This window comes from Lepidothrix coronata, unplaced genomic scaffold (genome assembly GCF_001604755.1).
Source record: "Lepidothrix coronata isolate B3197 unplaced genomic scaffold, Lepidothrix_coronata-1.0 Scaffold124, whole genome shotgun sequence".
NCBI classification, from domain to species: domain Eukaryota; kingdom Metazoa; phylum Chordata; class Aves; order Passeriformes; family Pipridae; genus Lepidothrix; species Lepidothrix coronata.
The window spans coordinates 2,625,876-2,644,717 of record NW_016690304.1 but is presented as its reverse complement, the minus strand read 5'-3'; the positions used below and the strand labels follow the sequence as shown (position 1 = coordinate 2,644,717).

Below are 18,842 nucleotides of genomic sequence, written 5' to 3'. Positions count from 1 at the left end.
AAGGGCTGTGGGAGGCTGTGAGAGCTATGGGAGCTGTGAGGGGCTGTGGGAGGCTGTGTGTGTTTATGAGGGCTTTGAGGGGCTGTGGGAGGCTGTGAGAACTATGGGGGGCAGTGAGCGTTTATGAGGGCTCTGGGGGGCTGTGAAGGGCTGTGGGAGGCTGTGAGAGCTATGGGAGCTTTGAGGGGCTGTGGGAGGCTGTGTGTGTTTATGAGGGCTTTGAGGGGCTGTGGGAGGCTGTGAGAACTATGGGGGGCAGTGAGCGTTTATGAGGGCTATGGGGGGCTGTGAGGGACAACCGCATCGTTCTCTGCCATGCCCGGCGTTTATTTCAACTTCGTCAAGGGCTGTCCCATCCCCGTCCCTGCTTGTTACGGGTCCGGTGGTATGAGGTAATATTCGACATACCTTCTGCTCCCAACTCACTTTCGGGGCAATCTCAGCCCGAAAGTCAAACTTTTTCCCTCATAAAGACGTGTTGTTACATTTGGCGCTACTCAGCAGAGGCTTTCTAAACTGGTACTGAAGTTTCAGATATGTAGGTTTCCTTTCTTTGCATTTTTTTTTGGCCATAAAACCACTACTTCAGCAAAGCATTCTGGAAATGAGACCATCACTTCTAGCAAAGATTGAAGGGCGCAGGTATTAAATCTATTCCTAGTACATCGCTATCACTGGTAAATATCAAGATTACCAGCCCAATATCGGGAAATGATGTATTAAGAGTTTGTTTTTTTATCTCTAATGTAGACAAACACTGGGAAACAGCATGAGCCTCTGCTGTAAAGACGATAGTTTTGGCCCATGGTTGGACACCCCAACAGAAGGATCAAAATCAAATACATGAATTTTAAAAGGTGAGAACATTCTTAATTTAACTCTCCTTCAGTTTTATTTGGGATAGTCCTGTAATATATGCAGTAAGCTATATTAATATTCCCTTCCGTTGCAGGACCTCTAAGATAAAAGCATACTTGTAATTTAATAGTTATGTGTCAATACTATTCCCATAATTTGATGTGCTATTGAGAGATTACATAAATGCTGTGTACACTTGCTAATCCTGTGTTCTGTAGTCTCTCATGTTGCCTATACATCTCTCATATTCTAAGATATTTCTTTTCTATCTAAAGTGTGTGTTTGTAAAGCATAAAACACGCTTTAAATATCTTTTTGAGGTTATCTAAAATTCAAGCAGTCTGGTGAATCTCTATGGAGAGTCTGCAAAATCCAGAAAAAAATACCAAATGTTACTTTAGCACCAAAAGTTGCACAGAAGTGTTCAGAATATGGCTCTTTTAATTCTTTCTGACATCAGTGGTTGAGAAAAATGCTTACAGCTTTAAGATACATCAGCATTCTCCAAGTTTAACTGCGTAAATTCAGGAATTAATATTAAAACTTTCAAATTTAAAGTTATTCATACACTTTTAAATTTTATTTTGAAAAACTAATCCAGAAAATGTAGGACAGTTCCATCCACTATTTTCACATTCAATATCCAACTCAATTAGGGGACACTTTTTTTGTTCTTTTCCTCTTAAGTGTGAATATTTTGGATTTTGCTTTGTTCTGCCTAAGAACTGCTTAACTTACCACACATTCCTTAAATATATCCCTTTTAGTGAAATTAAGATGTAAAAGTCTGATCATCCTTAACAGTATTAACATGACAAATAACAGGCATCTGAGAAGATGCTTATTTGCTCACACAGTAAAACAATATAGAGAGAAAAAAGGCACTTTTTTCCCAGTACAATGCATTTATCCTTACTGCAAGAACTTTAAAAGGTAAAAACTTACTGTGATATTGGTTAGTTTTCCTTTAGGTAAAACTAAAGACCAGATGAAAAATTTTATTTGTTGTCTCTTAATAAAGAATGACAATGTTATGCATATTTACCTACAAAGGCAAACATACAGATAATTCCAGAAGCACGCATTCCTTCTGGCTGCAACACATACAGATCACGCAAAGACATTAATTCAAAAATTTTAATAAAATAAATTCAGATACATCTCATTCTCTGTCCATAGCTACATTGTAAATATCAAAGAAATACATACTTTTAAGAAACTGAAGGGAAAAAACTGAGCAACAAAAGTTGGTATTGAACATGTAACTCAAATTCCAGTTTTGATTTGCTTAATTTTGATAAATTTAACAGTCTTACCATCCACCACTTAATGTAGCCATTGCCAATCCTTAAAAGACGCTGCTAAAATATTTACAATAAATAAATAACTTACATAAAGTAAATGCTTTACAGTTTCCTGAATCAAGAGTACCAATGCAGATCACGTATAAAATAATTCCTTCTGCAAAAGGAATTGTAGGAGAAGGAAAAGATGTCATAGTCTATTGCATACCATACTTCAGAAACAGTACACACACACCCCTACAGACTCCAGTACAATCTTAATTGTCCTTTCTGTTGGATATGCTCCATATGCCTAAACAAGCCAATGCAGCAAGTCCTGTTTGTCACCCTGGCTCCAGGTAGGGAAAAACCTGTTTACACCAGCTAGTCCTGCAAAGTACATGACATACTCGGCCTTCAAACCAAGAACATTCAGCTCCACAGAAAAGATACAGAAAAGCCTTGTAGGATCAGGGCCCTCCCACCTGCCTTAAAGAGATCTTTTCTAGCACTCATCACTCTGAAAGTCCCCCCTGCCTTTACTTGTGTAGGCACAGCATTTTTTAGAACAGAACGTATGCCAGGAAACTGGTTTCCAAATTGCGAGATTTCTAATGCAATACATCTTGTAGTTTTTTACTGAAATGGTTGCAGAGACTTTCCTATGTACCAGTCTCAAGACATATGCATTGTTCTTGCATACAGAAAATTTGTTCAGGAAAAGAAGGAAAAGAGGCTGAAATTGTGGTCTGCTGAGTTCAGCTTCCACACACCTGGCAAGTATCTGAATACCAAAATGGTTGCATTATGTCCAAATCAGTTTATTCCATTTAATTTTTAAAGAACAACAGATGCCTAATCAGCTTAAAAAGCAGCATAACCAGCAGCACATAAGTTCTGGAATGGTGATAAAGCTCAATAACTAACTGCTTGGAACCTGCATAAAATGTGGGTGTAATTTTCAAACTGTCACTCTTAACATTAATCTAATGAAGCCTAGAAGATCAAGTGCAAAAAAAGTGTTTAGAGCTACCTAATGTTTATTTTGATCTGTCACCTGGTTTGACTCCAGGAAATCAACCACATTTTGGCAAATAAAGATATCAGACAACAGCAGGTCCACAGTAACAGAGAGCTTTTTTTAAACTTCAAGTAATTTACTCATGAATATAATCTGAGGATTGGTAGTGTAGTTTTACAGAAAAGTCTTCTAAAGAAAAGAATCAGTTGAGGTGCAAGAATTGTTTCATAAGTTCATATGTGGTAAAAGCCACGGCCTGGGAAGGAATACAACGAATGTAATTTAGAGATAAACCACGGTACAGTCCTCTTCGTATTCCGTGTTGTTGATACACATACTTCAGTGTCTGCACCATTGTACTGGAAAAAGAAGAACTCAAATCATTATTGGATACACATATTCAATAGTCAAAATCACTTTCTTTAAATACAAGACACTATTTTTACTTGGTTCTTACGAGATCTATGGAGAAAAACCCATGGGACTCCATATAGGAAAGCATTACAGTCATCACAGGACTCAGAAGACAGCCTGAGCTTCAGCAATAAATTTGGGCACCAGGGCTGGGAATTAGAAAGAACAGAGCAGTCCCAGCTAAACGAGTGTCAGGTTGAAAAGACCTACCCTAAAAGACATATTAAGACATTTTACAACAGAATGGCTACATGTGTCCTGTTGCCTAACTGGCAGGGAGGAGCTGAGAAGCATCAGTTCCTTTTACAAATGTAATACAGAGCAACAGAAACATCATGTGTTCCATGTAGCACCCTCTTCTTGCATCAGACTTTGTATTCCATCCTCTTAGAGCACTCACTCATACTGTCCATCCTTCTAAAGCTCTGCGTGTAAAATTCACGTTCAGCTCTGTACATCCTGCATCTGTGTAGCTTCTGCCGCAATGAAGACCTAGTATTTTCTCTCAAAAAGAAAAAGCTAGAATTTAAGTATATATTTGACCTTGTTAAAAGCAGAAATTGCAGTGTGTATGCAAAGAGAAATTTTCCTCACATACTTGTATTGAAACCGAGCAAATAGACATTAAATGCAAAGCACAGTAAAAATGCCCAAGGTGCTCAGTATTTGCAAGCTACTGAAGACAGTGCTCTTGGAAATCATCTTCCATATATCCCCAAAGCTTTGAGACTTCCTACTTGCTTTATCCTCTCATCCTCTAAAGATATACACGTCTCTTCTTCAAGGCACAGCTCTCTCCACGGTCACAATAATATTGTTAAACTGGGAAACCTCACGTCTGTAAAACTAGTAACCACAAATGCAGAAAGTAAACCCCCAAGAACAATGAAAACATTTTTATTTTTAAAGTGTCAGGAGTGGAAAATAGCCAAGAAAAAAAAAAAGTAAAGGCTGATAAGGAAAACAGAACAGCAACCTTCACAGTTAAGCAACATGGAGCTTGTCTGTGAAAGGTCACTCAGGCTGCTGTTTGTAAGGTCCAACTCTCCACATAGGAGGTTCACACTGCATCACACTGGATTCAGACATACACAATTCCACAAGACTGAAACTAAGCAAGAGAAAACTGTCCCAGAATTGAATTTGGTTAAGGCAATTTGAAATTCAGAAAGTTTTTCCAAGATGAGAGCTGATTTAATACTATTATAATGTTAAGGTTACTATGGTACTTCCGCTTCTACTGGAGGAACCTCAACTTCATGTGGGGCATGGGACACTACCCTAAGTGCAAGAAAGGTCAAAGAAAACTGTATAATGCAAAATTATCTCATGGAACAGATTCTACACTTCGACACAATTTCATTTCAGTAGAAGCATGTGGTCTCTCTTTTAGGCATCCTGCTGATATTAAAGATTTCACAAGTTTCATTAAAATAAAAAGAAAACATGTTTAATACAAACACAGTATTACTAACAAAGGTGCCATTGTGATTTCATGTATTTTTTAACCACACATTGACAATGGCAGCTTTTGCCTGTGTGGAAACTTCCTCATTAAAAGAATGAAGAAAACAACACAGTAGTCCGGGGGTGGTGCTTTTTTGTCCTGTTTTCTTATTTTTAAACTTTAAAATTAAGAATTGAACTTTGCTCAGACATCCAAGAATTCAGTTACTACGGATGAAAAGAAAATACTCACAGGCACTTTTCAGAGTCTGGGAGAACCGCTCCCAACTGCATTCTCCTCCGAGTTACATCCAGGGGATATCTGCAGGGAAGATATTTAAACAGCAGTTCAAACACATGGGTGATGGCTCTTTGAATATTTAGACAAAAACACAAAGAAGTCCACGTGCAACCTCCAAGTTCCCTTTTCAGTGAGTCAGGAATCCAGCTCACATTCTCAACACAACTGAAAGTTCTCCAGAAAGGGAGACTTCCCCTACACAGTCAAAACCAGCAAACCAGAGCTCTTAATACATTCCATTTGGCACTAGTAAGGAAGATACATGAAAATCAGATGACAGTACAAAATAGTCTTTAAAATGCTGGAGGGAGAAGACACCTGCATTGAACGTAAAATTAAAAGTTTAAGGATTAATAAAAAATTATATTTGCAATGCAGTGACTTAGTGAAAAATTGATGCCATATAAGTCCATTAAATTAATTTATTTTATGGAAAAATTAAAATACAACAAGGACAGCATGAGAAAGGAGAAAGCAAGAAAAGTAAAAAAAAAAAATTGCCAAATACAATATCTAAGACTTATTTTTTCTTTCTTTTTTTTTAATCCTATGGCTTCACAGGTTACATAGATTTGAAAGTAAATTGGAATAATAAAATTCTGCAAATTATGTTCAGGGTCAAAATTTCTTAGCTTACCAAACAAGCTAAGAAACAAGATTGTTACCAAACCAGATTCCAATGGATTTTAGGAGATTTGCCCAAATTTGTTTAATTGACTCATCGCATATATCCATAAAGACCCTGAGGATTAAACAGATATTTAGTAAATGAAACAATAGGAAATAATTGACTTTCAGTGTCTGATTAAGCTGATTTCAAAACCTTACTAGACTTAGATAAAATTGTATTCTCAGATAAAAGTCTCTTTAGAATGAACAGAGGAAAACCAACCCAGTACCCAAACTTACGATATCGTCTGAGCTATTGCTCCAGCTATGCCACCACACAGCAGATTTACATGTGTTTTCAAAACTAAGACATCGGGGTTATCTAATGAAGGCCGTCCAAGCAAGTTAGGTGCTTGAGCAAGTCCAATGCTCTTTAAGGTACCAAAGGTAAAAAATGAAAAACCTAAAAGGAAATTTAATTTTATGTACTTTCATAAAAAAGCAAACTATTCGTCGATGCATCATCATCATAAACAAAAAAGCTGCTCTTACAAAATGAAACTACTTTCCAGTTCTTTTAGAAGTTTTTTCTTAAGCAGAAAGGAATAGATAAACGATATTTTGAACTTCTACAGTAATTCCTGTTCAAAGGAATTTGTACATAATGCTAAAAGAACACTTCAAGTAAGCTAGACTGCGAGCTTTAAATTACTGCATTGCTGTCAAGAATAAACCTAAAACCTTTTAAACTGAAGAACATGTCACATCTTTTAAATCTGGTTTAGCTGGGCTGTTCTGGTCCTCTGTTCCACGTCACCCCGCTGCTTTAGCTCGTGTGAGTATTTACAGGGAAGCCGCCAGGAGATGGAGCCAACACTGAGGCTCTGAGGCTCCACTTACAGAGCGCTCCGCTCCCGATCCACCCGTCTGGGAGAAACAGCTTCACGCCTTCTTGTGGGAAAACGGGGAAGCACAAGAGAACCCCCTCCTAACTCTCCCTCTCAACTGCACATTTCAGAAAAGCAAGGCTTTTACTATCAAAGATGCTCTTTAAGGAGCATCACTGAAGGTGATTTGGACAGCAGCTAATTAACCAGGTGTGCAAATATACCATGTAAAATTCAGTAGTGCACACAACTGCTGGAGGACGGCCACGGCCTGGTTTTAACTTACCCGCATACGGTGCCATTCCTACAACAGTTGGCATCAGCCCTCTGTAGAACCCTCTAAAACCACCTTCCTTCGAAAGAAAAATACAAGAACATTGGTGGCAAGAAATACAGCAAACATCTGAACAAGTTACATAACTTGATACAGATTCCCGTGGCAGGAACCTGACTGGCACCACCTACCACCAGGGAGCTAAAGGCAGGGTCTGCTCCTTGTGCCTGAAAAACCGAGGGGACCTGGCTCTACAGGAGAGGCACAAGTGAAAACGAGGGAGGAAAATCAACATCCAACATCATAACTGGAGACAGTTATGCACTATACTCAGCCCTCCTCCCCAGATCTTTTGGGATCATTACTACTTGTTCTTGAAAAGCAATTTCCCTGCTGTTTTTGGCCTCCCACTTCCACGAGCCTTAGCTCCAGCTTAGCAGCCTAAGTAGCGGGAAGCATCCAGATAACTTTTTACATTAAAAAAGTCAAATTGCACACGATGAAGTCATGTAATTTGCCACCAAGCCACTATTTTCAATGCAATGCAACATTCTTTAAAGAGCATATTTTGCTTTGACAGGACTGAAGATTAAAAGAAAAAATACCTTTGTGTAAATCATCTTGAATGCATGGATAATTCCCATGTACCTGTGTTCCCCTTTGACTTGGAACGCCAGACGAACTCTAACCATATCAAGAGGGTAAGTACAAATCACTGCTGTAATACCTTTATTAAAAACAAAAACAAAAAAAGCAAACAAAACTCACCTACACCTTATCTGATTCTAGGATTATTTTGAAAATTAGAATTTCCTTTTGTGGCAGTGAATATAATAGCATATACAAAATATTTTGTTAAAGAAACACTTAAAGTAACTTATAATCAGCAAACAGGAACACTAACTTCAGTAACACACAAAGGATTTATGTTTGGTGTTCACTGAAGCAGCACACCTAGGCCTGGATTTTCCCAAGATTTATGGGCCTGATTGTATTCCTGACCAATCTTATTGATGTCCATAGCTCCTAAGAGTCAGGCTAATCAAATGCATCAGATTTACTGGATTGCAACCATGAAACCTAATCCTAAATATAAAAAAAAAAAATTTAAAAAATCAAACCACCGAATTTAAATGTTTTATTTCACAAAGGTTGTGTCAGAATTTGGTGTGACTACTGGATATAGATACATGTATCTACTTACTGCATCTGAAAATACTAAACATATTCTAGTGACATTTAAAATAGAGCCAGGATCATACTGATGAAGAGTACTTAACTGTGCTGCACTACTGCTTTGTAATAGTTCATGTTACACCAGCACTTCTGGTTTAAAACTGACCAGAAAAGCTATTTCTGGACTTAAGATACCAAAAAAAAAAATCAAATCTTAGGATCCATCCAGTTTTGGACCGTTTCAAAACTGCTTAGATGCTGACCAACTAGTAATTTTGGAAACACAACTCCAGTACAAAAAACATCAGTTCTAACAGTTACGTGAATAACGAATTCTTTCCAACTGCTGCTTTTTGAGGTAAAACGCTCACTGGCTGACAAATTCCTTGGAGGGAACAGTTCAAACTGTCAACTGAAAACAGAGGCCGTTTTCTGTTGGTACACCACAGTCACCAAAAAAAAAAAAAAAACCACCCAAACAAAAACCCCAAAACTGGGAAAAGGAGAAAAAGAAAGCAAAAACCTTTGTAATTGATACTGTTTTCCAGCAACTGCTCTGATTTAGCTAAACATAACTTTTAAAAATCGGTCCTACAGAAGCAGACTTTTTATGCAGGCAGGAAATTGTCACTTCCTCTTAAGTTGTAATAGTCTCTCACTAATATCTCTTCTGTAGGTGTATCACTTCCCCTACTTTCCAAAAGGTCAAGAGAAAACCATAACAGGAGGAATTAAAAACAAACAAACCGACAACAAAACCCAAACACAACAAAACTCTTGCAAACAAGCTCTTCTCAATTTTTATGCTTGGAGGAAAAAAACGCCCACACACAAAAATAACACCAAACCCCAAAACAAAACAAACAAAATAAAAAAAAAATCAAACAAAAACCACAACAAAGCACAACTCTAGTACACTGAATGATCTGACAGAAAGTATCGGGATGAGATGGGGAGAAAAAAGAAAACACAACCACCCTAAGTGAGCTATCCAAATATCTCACACTGGTCAACTGTCAATTGAGGGCAAAGTTTGTGGCTTTCTGGAGTATCCCACAATTTATTTTAGAAGACAAAAACATCGCTTTTGGACATTAGGGATAATTCCTCTGAACAAAGAGCAGACATCTGCAGTTGATTTCTGATGTTATCTCACCCATAGGGTTCAAAACTTGGAAGCTGCAAAACACTAAAGAAACTTTAGGACTGTTTCCACTGACCTACATTAAATCCATCCCTCAGTCTACAGCCTTTTCCTAATGGATTGCCTGAGATGTCCAGAAATATCATAAAACAGATGAATTCAAGCATTTTAAATAGAAGTAAAAATGGGGGGGGGAAGCCCTTTCACAGAGCTTAAGAGTCTCTAGGAAAAATCATCCTACTTTAGAAAACAGATAACTTTTCCCCCCTTCTCTTTCCAATCTCTCCAGGAATTTGTCTGAGCAAAGACTAGCAAACAGACCAACCAGGAGCTTGGTGAACGCACTACTTCGTGACTACAGTCCAAAAATAGTACAATTCTAAAGAAATCAGATGCAACTGAAAGAAACCACATGTAGGGATTTAAATAGAAACTTTTTATTTTAAGGGGCTTTTTAAAATCCTCTAGCCACAGAAGCTGAAAAAAGGGATTTCTAACATCAGCCAAAAAGTATGCTTTCTTGAAGCAACTGGGAGAGGCACTGTACATACAAGGGATGAAGATTTCCTTAGGGGCTTAGAAGAGTCACTGTCCTTTCCAGAAGGAATGGCAGCCAGCTTTGGGACACAAAGTCATTGTGGTGAGTCTACAAAATTACTAATCTCATCTCTGCTTCCTATACTGTAGGAGTTACAAGAAGTCAGACCACAGCATCTTCAGGCTGATTCCCTGCCAAAAAGCAAAGTCTACTCCAATTAATGATAGTTGAGCCAAAAATCTCTCCCACAGTTGGTTAAACACAACAGAATTGGAAGTATCTCAACAATTAAGAGGTGGATCCTGAAATTCCCAGTGTCTGATCTGAAATAACCATAACAGGGTAATGTAGCTCTCCCTCCCTCAATGAACCACTTCCTCAAAAGAGTAGACTTTTCCACTGCAACTGCTGACTCAGAAGCCCAGGAAGCCAGGGAAAGACCGTTCTTCACTTCCCATGTTGCCCTCAAGCCCCTTTGACCGCTCTTGGGGACAAGATACTGGGTTACACAGACTAAAGACTTAGTGACAGTGAAGCACAACAGGAATTAGACTGTCCTTGATTTGCTTCCCAGACTCTGGGAGTTAACAATGAGATTAGCTCTGTCTCCTAATTTGCTTGCTATTCCTCCATTCTCAGTCATTTTCTTTCTTTGAAAAATAAAAAACTATCTGAAGCAGGAAAAAACACAAGTGAAATACATTTACAAAGAGTAGGCACTGCACATGTCTTCAGCACACAAGTTTTTATGATCTCTGTACCATGCTCTTTGTACTTTATCAGCAGCTCTGCAGATCAAATTAAGCACTGCCAGAGGTTTACAGCTCAAAAAGTGAGCTGTAAGCACAAGTCACAGCCTTGAGCTGCAGAAGATATGCTCCTTAGCTGGTATAAAGATCAATTTATTTATCCAGGAAGCATCTTCTGAACAAAACAAGGCTTCAGGAACTACACATACAGAGAAACAGCTGATGACAAAGAATATTTATCAGACAGATTTAAGAATGCCTAATTTACACATCCCAATATTTCTATATCTCCAATATATAATTCTGCTTCTCTGCCAACTGCACCTGAAGAAACAGACCACACAGATTCTTTTAAAATGTTGACTCAAAGAGGGAACTGTTAATTACACACTATTTAAAATGGAGACACCCATTATCCTACTAGATCAGTACTATTTTCCAATCACTTTTACTGAAAGTAAAAAGCTAAAAACAAAAACATACTTTCTGTATTAGCTTAATGGAAGTTTATTCTAGATAACATCTAGTCTTTTTTGACTTTGTTATTTTGAAGTTAATCAAGTGCAGGGGTGGAAATACACATTTCTGTGGTTTAATTCAGATTTTTCTAATAAAAAACTAAAAAAGAATGTTTAGATTTTAAAATCATCCTGTGAATCCTTAGATTTGTAAAGTCATCCTGTGATGTTTCATTTGATTATCCTTGTTCATCTTTGTTGTTAGTTGATAATTTTGTTTCCTAAACCCCATTAACCTCTAGGATTTTTCTATCTTCTTGCCCAGTTTTGTCTTTCCTCAGAAGAAGTTATATACCATTTATCCGTTAATGAGGTGTTACAGCTGAAATTTGAATCACACAAGACTCAGGAAATTCAGAGTTAAAGTTTCCACAGTAACTTTAACTTGGCCTCCTGGAATATATGCATTTCAATAGGTTTTGCTTTTTTTCCTCTCTCCACTACTCCCATCCTCACTGCCTTGTTTTTCCCTGTGGACAAGCTTTTGATCCTGTTTATCAGTTACAGAAGATACTTAGATGTTTCCCACCACTTTGAAGCCGATTCAGGTCTGTTGACCACTAGTCCCGTTGGAAACACTGACATAAGCAATATTTCAGCAGCAGTGGCACAGAGAAGTGAAAGCAGGCAGCTGTCTGGCTAGAGGGTGGAGAGGGGACAAAAAGGAGAGGGAAACGCTGGTTATCTGTTCCCAACTGCTTAATACGGTGTTCCATGAAAATGGGAAGGCCCCTCTGCACCAACACTGGGGTGCATCATCTCCTTTAGTCATTTAAACTTGCAGGAAACAGAAAAATACCCTTTATTGGAGCCAGCAAGAAACTAGGCCACAGGAGTTAAAGCAAGAAATACTATCACTTGCTTCTAAAAGTCTCTCCTTTTTTGCTTGCAAACCTAGAAAACTTGTGTTCCAGATTTCAAGCTCTCTGCTCTTCTCAGTGCCTCCTTCCTCCTCTATAGCTCCTTGGCATAATCAAGAGAAACCCTCCCCTCTTATTAACTAAAGAATACCCCAAGCAGCAGTTAATGCCACCTAGTAAACAAATAGTAAGACACTCCCATGTGACACTATATATACACTTGACTGCTGTATTCCTTTCACTGCCTCCCAAAGTCACCTACTCAGTTCTGGCGTTCTCAAACCCAGACTATTGAGTATCCTGTACTTAAACACACCACACAAAGCACTTCATTTGATCATGGCTGCCAGATAGTGCTGTGTGCTAATTTACTTCTGTTCCTCTAACCACACAAAGCACCAGTAAGGTGCTTAAAACAATGCCAGATGCTATTAACTGATCTGCACGAAGAATTCCACCATGGCCAACACTGACAGAGTTAAGCTGATTATTCAGTGTGTGCATAATGCCTTACAAATCAGGTTCCTAGTCTCTGACAAAGCTAATAATAAGCTTTTTTTGGGGGGAAAAGTAAATTGCAAAGTGTTCTCTAACACAGTTAAAGGCGGGGGGAGAAAAAAAGGGAAAAAAAATCTATGGGTTTTTTTTTCCCCACTTCTTTCAGACAGAAAGCCAGGAAAAGTTCTAGGACTTGTCAAATGGGTTCTGCTAGCTTTTAGGACTCTTTTCATTATTCCATTTCATTCTCTTTCCTTTTCTTCTGACACTACAAATGCCAGAATACTTTCATGAGGTCTTCCTAGTTTAACTAAAGGTAGTATTAACAAACCCCAGTATTTTTATTACAAAAGAAGTTAAAGATGAATACCCATTACTACTTAAAGACTGTCACTAGGCAGTATTAAGCCCATTTAACAAAGTAAAAGCACATGAAGAATCACTTCAATTAAAAATCAGTTCCACTATCACTTACCTTCCCCTGTTTTTTCTTAGCTACTTTTGGCTGAATGACTAGTAAGAGGAAAACAAATATACAATCATACTATACACTGCCAGCTCACACAAGGGTTTTTCTGCTGCTATTGCACTAATTGATAAATCAGGGTTTTTAAAGTTCACACACATGATCTAAAGAGCATCATGACAATCCTGCGTTGGACATGGAAAAGCATAGACATGTCTGGCAAATCCAAAGAACACACCCACGAAAGGAACTGCAGTTCCCTCTGTCTCTGTGGGCTTGTATTCAACCTCCAAGAAATGGCAGAGGGGCTGATGAGCCAATTCCACCAAAACCTGCAGCTTTATACTTCATCTTGATGACACCGGGTTTTTCACTTTTTAAAAGCCGTAATAAACACTATAAAAACCTGCTTGCACAAATATATTTTAAAGAATACTCTTCAACAAATGCGTGTCAATTAGGCAACCGTGTTCCATTAACCATTTACTAGTATTTTTGCTTAATACAAATTTCCAACAGTTTGACCTGACTACACATGGAACCATCCTCTAAATAAATATTAACTTTTCAGCAAAAGGCATGTCTGAAATCCAACTACAAAACTATACCTGCCATGGATCCAGCCATTAATCGATGCACATGCCCCGAAATCCCAAGTTGTTTCTTTATTACCTACAAAATATGGAACATTTACAATAGTCTCATATGAGAAAACGCAGGGAAACACAGCACAAACTTTATCAGCACATTAATGCAAACTCTGTAGGAGGCTCCCAAGAAGTTTACAATACTACAAATTCAATCCAGAGCACTTAATTACTGCTAAAAGAATCTTTTGAACACTGCTGCTGTTTCCAATTTCTTATTAGAAACATGAACGTGCTAAAATTCTACTAACAAGGCAAAACAAAACAATGAGTTGAAAGTATTTGTACTGTTCACTTCAGGAACTCAATTAATTGTTTATTTAGTTATCATTAACGTGTGTCAAACAAGGCAAACTGAAAACTATCCTTGTAGAGACCAAAGGACACTGAGCAAAGTTGAAAAGTGAGGAGTCAATTTTTCTTCCATGCACACCACGTGAAACACTCCTATAAAGACTTTTTAACTGGATCAAAACAAAAGAAAAAAGGAAAAGAGAAAAATAGGAGAAACAACTCAGAGCAAGAACTTCCTAAGTTACATTAAGCCCAGAAGGAAATTAGAAATTAGTTTTACCAAATAACCGAGACTACTTCAGAAGCACTTTCAGCTACAAAGATCATTTCATATCTTCCTCCTTTAAGAATTTTTTTTTCTTTTACACATCCATGCAAAACATCATGAACATTTCCTGTCAATTAACAGGTAAAGGGAACTGCTATGATGCCAACTGGTTTCTTGAAATTTGCAGATTCATAAATCATTTCATTTTAGAGCACAGCATGCAGTCTTTTATTCCACACGACATAAAACATGCACAGATCAATAGCATTTATGGTGACAACACAAAAAAAAAAAGAACCTACAAAATCCATTACAGTTACTTCTTTGTCTCAGTCTTCTGAAATTTGCTCTTTAGGGAAGGGAATCACAGCTTCAGTCTCACATATAAATATAAATAAAGAGGTTTCATTTTACATTTTGCTCCTATTTTATTCACCAAGGGATACCTTATAGCAATAAATAGCAGCAGGCTTTAGATTACCTTTTGCTTTCTTTAAGAAAAAAAAGCATTATTCTCAATAATACAAAGGTATAAAAGGTACAAAAATCAGTGGGAATCTTTTAAAAGTTTCACTGTTGCCCTGACACTTTCAAGCGTTAGATTCAGATAAAATTAAGCAACCTCAGAAGAGACATGCAGCTAATTAATAACACACAAAAGTTTCAGTGTTACTATCAGTCACTCAATGAGTTTGTATTCATTGTGGGCAGAAAAAAAAAAGAAAAGCAAAACAAACTAAATTCAACTACCTTTTTATATTGGTCAAAGGCCATAAACTGAATAGCGCCATACGGAAAGATTCTAATCATCATTGCCCCGTTTCCTTTGTACAGCCCAAGGTAACCTTCCTTTTTGGGGACAGCACACAACGTGGAAAACACTCCTGCCAGCAATACAGAAAGAGGTATTTAACCATGGGGGGAGGGAACAAAAAGCAGGCAAATACTACTGACAATAAGAAAGCATGCACAGAAAGCTAAGGCTGCACCGTGCTGCTCATGTGACTATGGAGAGCCGAGAGCCACTTTCACTGCCCAAACGCTGCCGAAAGGGAGAGGTGGAAGGTGAAGTTTTATCAGCTTCCTCACCTCCCAGACTGAGTGAACTCCCTCTGAATTCATGCACTCAGGCCCCAAGCCTTGCCTGAACTGTGAGCAGCCCCCCTGCAGGTGCCACTACCCACCCACAGACCCCTCCAGCAACAGGGGGGATCAAACCAGCTGACCTGCAACTCAGGCAACTCAGAATATAGAGATAAATACTTTAAAGTCTAAAACCATGGGAAAACAATATGATATTGTACATGCTAAATTACAGACTAAATGCCATCATTGAGGAAATTAAGCAAACAAGTTGAAGACTCTCATTACCTACAAGCTAAACACCTTACACTTCTTGTCCCAGAGTTGCAACAAGAAGCAATCCTATTCCCATTTAATAGTTGAGAAATAATGCAAGATCACACAAAGTTTGGGCAAAACCTGTAGTTTCACTATAAATATTAGTTAGGCACAACAGCTATCGAATTGACTTCCTAATTTTTTTTTATATGAATAAGCTCAAAACCACAAAGTTTTCAGTCATATGCAACTACTAAATAATATAAGAGCTGAACATGAAAAAGGCTTACACATTGATCTTGCTTTCAGGCAGAAAAAAAAAAGAGTAGCTGACAAACTTTCACTTGACATTTAAATAAAATAAGTACTAATTAGTTTCTGGAGTTCTAAGAATATGAATTCATTATTGTATATTAATATATTATTACATATTATTTTATAGTAAATGTATTTTTAAGATGTCATGCTTGTTACATGCCTCTGAACACACTTATTTTGTGACTAGAATTTCTTCTCTCTATGCTGCAATGATGAGTTACTGTTCTTATTTCTCAGAACATGCTCCCAGACCCATGTGGCACAAATTCCACAGAACGAGGGCAATAAAAACATGCAGTGAGGACTTTGAGGAACTGATCCACCGTGTCTCTGCACTTACAGGTACCTCTTCCACATAATTCTCTCTTTTGCCAATATGTAACATGGACATGCATTCAAGTCAGACACATTTCACATAAACATCATCGTATCACACCCTAAATAGGGAAGAACATTAAATTCTATTTGCCAATTATGGCACAGTACAAAACAAATAGAAAATTAGTATTTAAGATCTCCGTCAAACCAATTATTTCACCCTTCTTAGGTGAAATAATCTTCTTAGACTGCAGATTTGAGTGTATACTTACATGTTAGTTACTAAAACGCCACATAACTTGTGTATCCCTTTTTGCCACAGTGAAGTGAATATATATCCACTCAATTTTGTTTCGATATTTGCTTTTTAAAAAACAGTATCTTTAGTGTCTAAGTTAAAAATTCCAAGGTTTAATTACAGGTAAAATTAGCCAACTCAAAATATTTTTTTTCCTTGACAAATCTAACACTTAAATTTTGGAGCAAAAGTTATAACCTATTCAGTAGCATATGACATAAATGCCTCAAATACTCTGCACAAGAGGGCACTGTTACAGCCCTCAGAGAACAGTTCTGAACATGTGAGTCTGTTCTCTCACCATGATGCAACACAGATGCCCTGCACCCCACAGCAGCACAAATCTGCTGCTCTCCTCGATCCTGCCAGCCACACCACTGTCCAGGGGCCTTGTCATCTGAACACACCCCACAGCCCCTGGCAACTGGCAGCCACTGCAGCAGAGTTTTTACAGAAATGATCCAAGCTTTGAAGCTGTGATTACCAATCTCCTGCTGGCTTCTGTAAGGGAAGATCAAGCCTAGCTCTTCCATGCCTTACTGAGGATTATTCTGACATCTCCATCTCTAACACATCGACCAATACCACAACTTATGCAGGGCTTTGTTTTTCTTTTCAAACACTAACAAAACATGGCACAGAGCCTGACCAGATAGATACAACCTTCTGTCTGATGAGCACCTTTTTTTATCAGCCTCATCACTGAATAAATCAACACACCCAAAGCATACACATTGCATTCAAACCCACACAGGAGACCCGCAGCAGCCATCTTACCTAGATGTTTGTAATGGTGGTTATGAGCTTGCAGCAAAATCTTTACTCGATCCAGTGGTGCAGTAGTTGTTTTGGCACAACATCCTGCAACACCTTTCCAAGAGGGGAAACAGAAAAGTGACAGGATGCAAAAAGTTCTTTAGGTCAGCAATTAAATAAGGGATTTTTCTAATGTATTTAGCTCGATTAGGAACTGGAAAAAGCCCCAATGACAAGCAAACAGCTTCCATTAGATGTTACAAAGCCCCTAATGCCTTAATGAAATGTATAAGATACTTTTCATGTTTACAAAAACCCAAGCCACTGTGTCTCTCAGCTGCTGAGGTCACTGCAAAAGGAACTTTCCTGAAAGTTACTCAAGAGTTCTCTGCCCTGTTGCCTCCTTCCCTTGAGCAGAAAACAGCCCTTGCTGCTCTTCCCAAGGGGTGGGCACGCGTCTGCCGTGTGCCCTGCACTGCTTCAGAGAGCGAGATCCAACAGCGACTGCGGCGTGATGTACAAACTTTAAATAAACACAACCTCCTCCTACTCCGGCAAACCACACAGCTGGGATAACACCCTAGAGTAAGAATAAATAGGCTTTTTCTGTAAGAGGTTACTAATGCAGGGCTGTGTTTGCCAGGCTGCCTTGCCACTTCACATCACCTTAATATTCACAACAGCAGCCAAAACAGTTTGGGGACAGGGACAACCCGCCCTCCCAGAGCGCCCCGACGAGGGTTTGTGCCCTGGGAACATTGAACTGGCGACTGCCCGGCGTTCTGACACACGTGCGAGTCTCCGGCGTGCGCCGAGTGCCCCGCGTTGGTCCATCGGGGCAAGGGACAAGCGAGCTGCCCGGTGGGCAGTGCCGACCCCGGCAGCAGTTCCACCCGCACAGCGGCAGCGGAGCGCCCGCCCGCGGCCCCCGGGCACCCACCTCCGGCGATGAAGGAGCGCAGCCAATAGAAGTCGTGGCGGGCCGGGGGCAGCGCGGCCGCCGGGGACGCCATGGGCCGGGCTGGGCTGGGCCGGGCCGGGCCGGGCAGGGCTGGGTTGGGCTGGGCTGGCCCGGGCGGCGGCGGCGGCTCCGCAGCGGTCGATGCCGCCCGCCAGCCCCGCCGCAAGGGCGCAGGGGCGGAGCTCGGCGCGGCCCCGCCGAGCCACGGCCGGGGCCGCCGGGCACAGCGCGGCGCCTGCGGATCGCGTCACACCGGCGGGTGGGTCCGCCCGCCCCGCCTGGGCCCGACTTAACCCCGCCAGCAACCCGAGCTCGCACCTTGCCTGCGCCGCAGCACGGGGCGGAGGGGTTCTCCGTCGGGTGGTACCCTAGGGGATGGCTTGCTGCTCGGCGACAACGGTCATCCAAGTCCTCTGCAAAAAATACATGTGTTTAGACCTATAGCCAAAACCTAAATGGCTCTAATTAGGCTATACAATAAAATACATCGATTTCTTTTTAAGCATTTAAATAGCTACTTTGTGCTAGAGCATCCATATTTCTTTTGTCTACAATTATGGTCTCATAGCCAGCAAAAAAAAAAAAAGTCAGTATGATTA

At 39.5% G+C, this 18,842-nt stretch overlaps 2 protein-coding genes across 14 annotated transcripts in view; one reads left to right on the top strand and one right to left on the bottom strand.

Annotated features, from left to right (window-relative positions):
* The window catches only part of TET1 (tet methylcytosine dioxygenase 1), a 97,577-nt gene that overhangs the window by 417 nt on the left and 78,318 nt on the right, over positions 1 to 18,842 (top strand). For 3 of the 12 annotated variants that reach the window (XR_001876592.1, XR_001876588.1, XM_017825981.1), the window contains exons 1-5: positions 7 to 642; positions 751 to 857; positions 7,674 to 7,794; positions 15,086 to 15,156; positions 16,148 to 16,252. The gene's annotated coding sequence lies outside the window, so the exon portion shown is untranslated. The other 9 variants (XR_001876589.1, XR_001876591.1, XM_017825978.1 and 6 more) reach the window with 9 other exon arrangements.
* SLC25A16 (solute carrier family 25 member 16) lies at positions 1,982 to 18,321 on the bottom strand. Of its 2 annotated transcripts, XM_017825982.1 has the most exons (9): positions 18,223 to 18,321; positions 17,304 to 17,396; positions 15,002 to 15,135; positions 13,651 to 13,714; positions 7,699 to 7,820; positions 7,106 to 7,172; positions 6,233 to 6,395; positions 5,276 to 5,344; positions 1,982 to 3,521 (listed from the first exon to the last, which is right to left on the bottom strand). In XM_017825982.1, exons 1-9 carry the CDS (start codon positions 18,293 to 18,295, stop codon positions 3,365 to 3,367), a joined length of 942 nt encoding a protein of 313 aa, XP_017681471.1. In that variant the 5' UTR covers positions 18,296 to 18,321; the 3' UTR covers positions 1,982 to 3,364. The 2 variants fall into 2 exon arrangements, with proteins under 2 accessions (XP_017681471.1, XP_017681472.1); XM_017825983.1 differs by lacking the exons at positions 15,002 to 15,135; positions 18,223 to 18,321.

Bases quoted from the DNA above. Each gene is read 5' to 3' on its own strand.
- SLC25A16 (XM_017825982.1), bottom strand. From the start codon at position 18,295: ATGGCGTCCCCGGCGGCCGCGCTGCCCCCGGCCCGCCACGACTTCTAT. The intron at 5,345-6,232 runs GTAAGTTTGGGT...TCTTCCCTGCAG, and splicing joins GCAATAGCTCAGACGATATC to ATATCCCCTGGATGTAACTC. The intron at 3,522-5,275 runs GTGAGTATTTTC...TTCTTTTTCCAG, and splicing joins CCAGACTCTGAAAAGTGCCT to TACAATGGTGCAGACACTGA.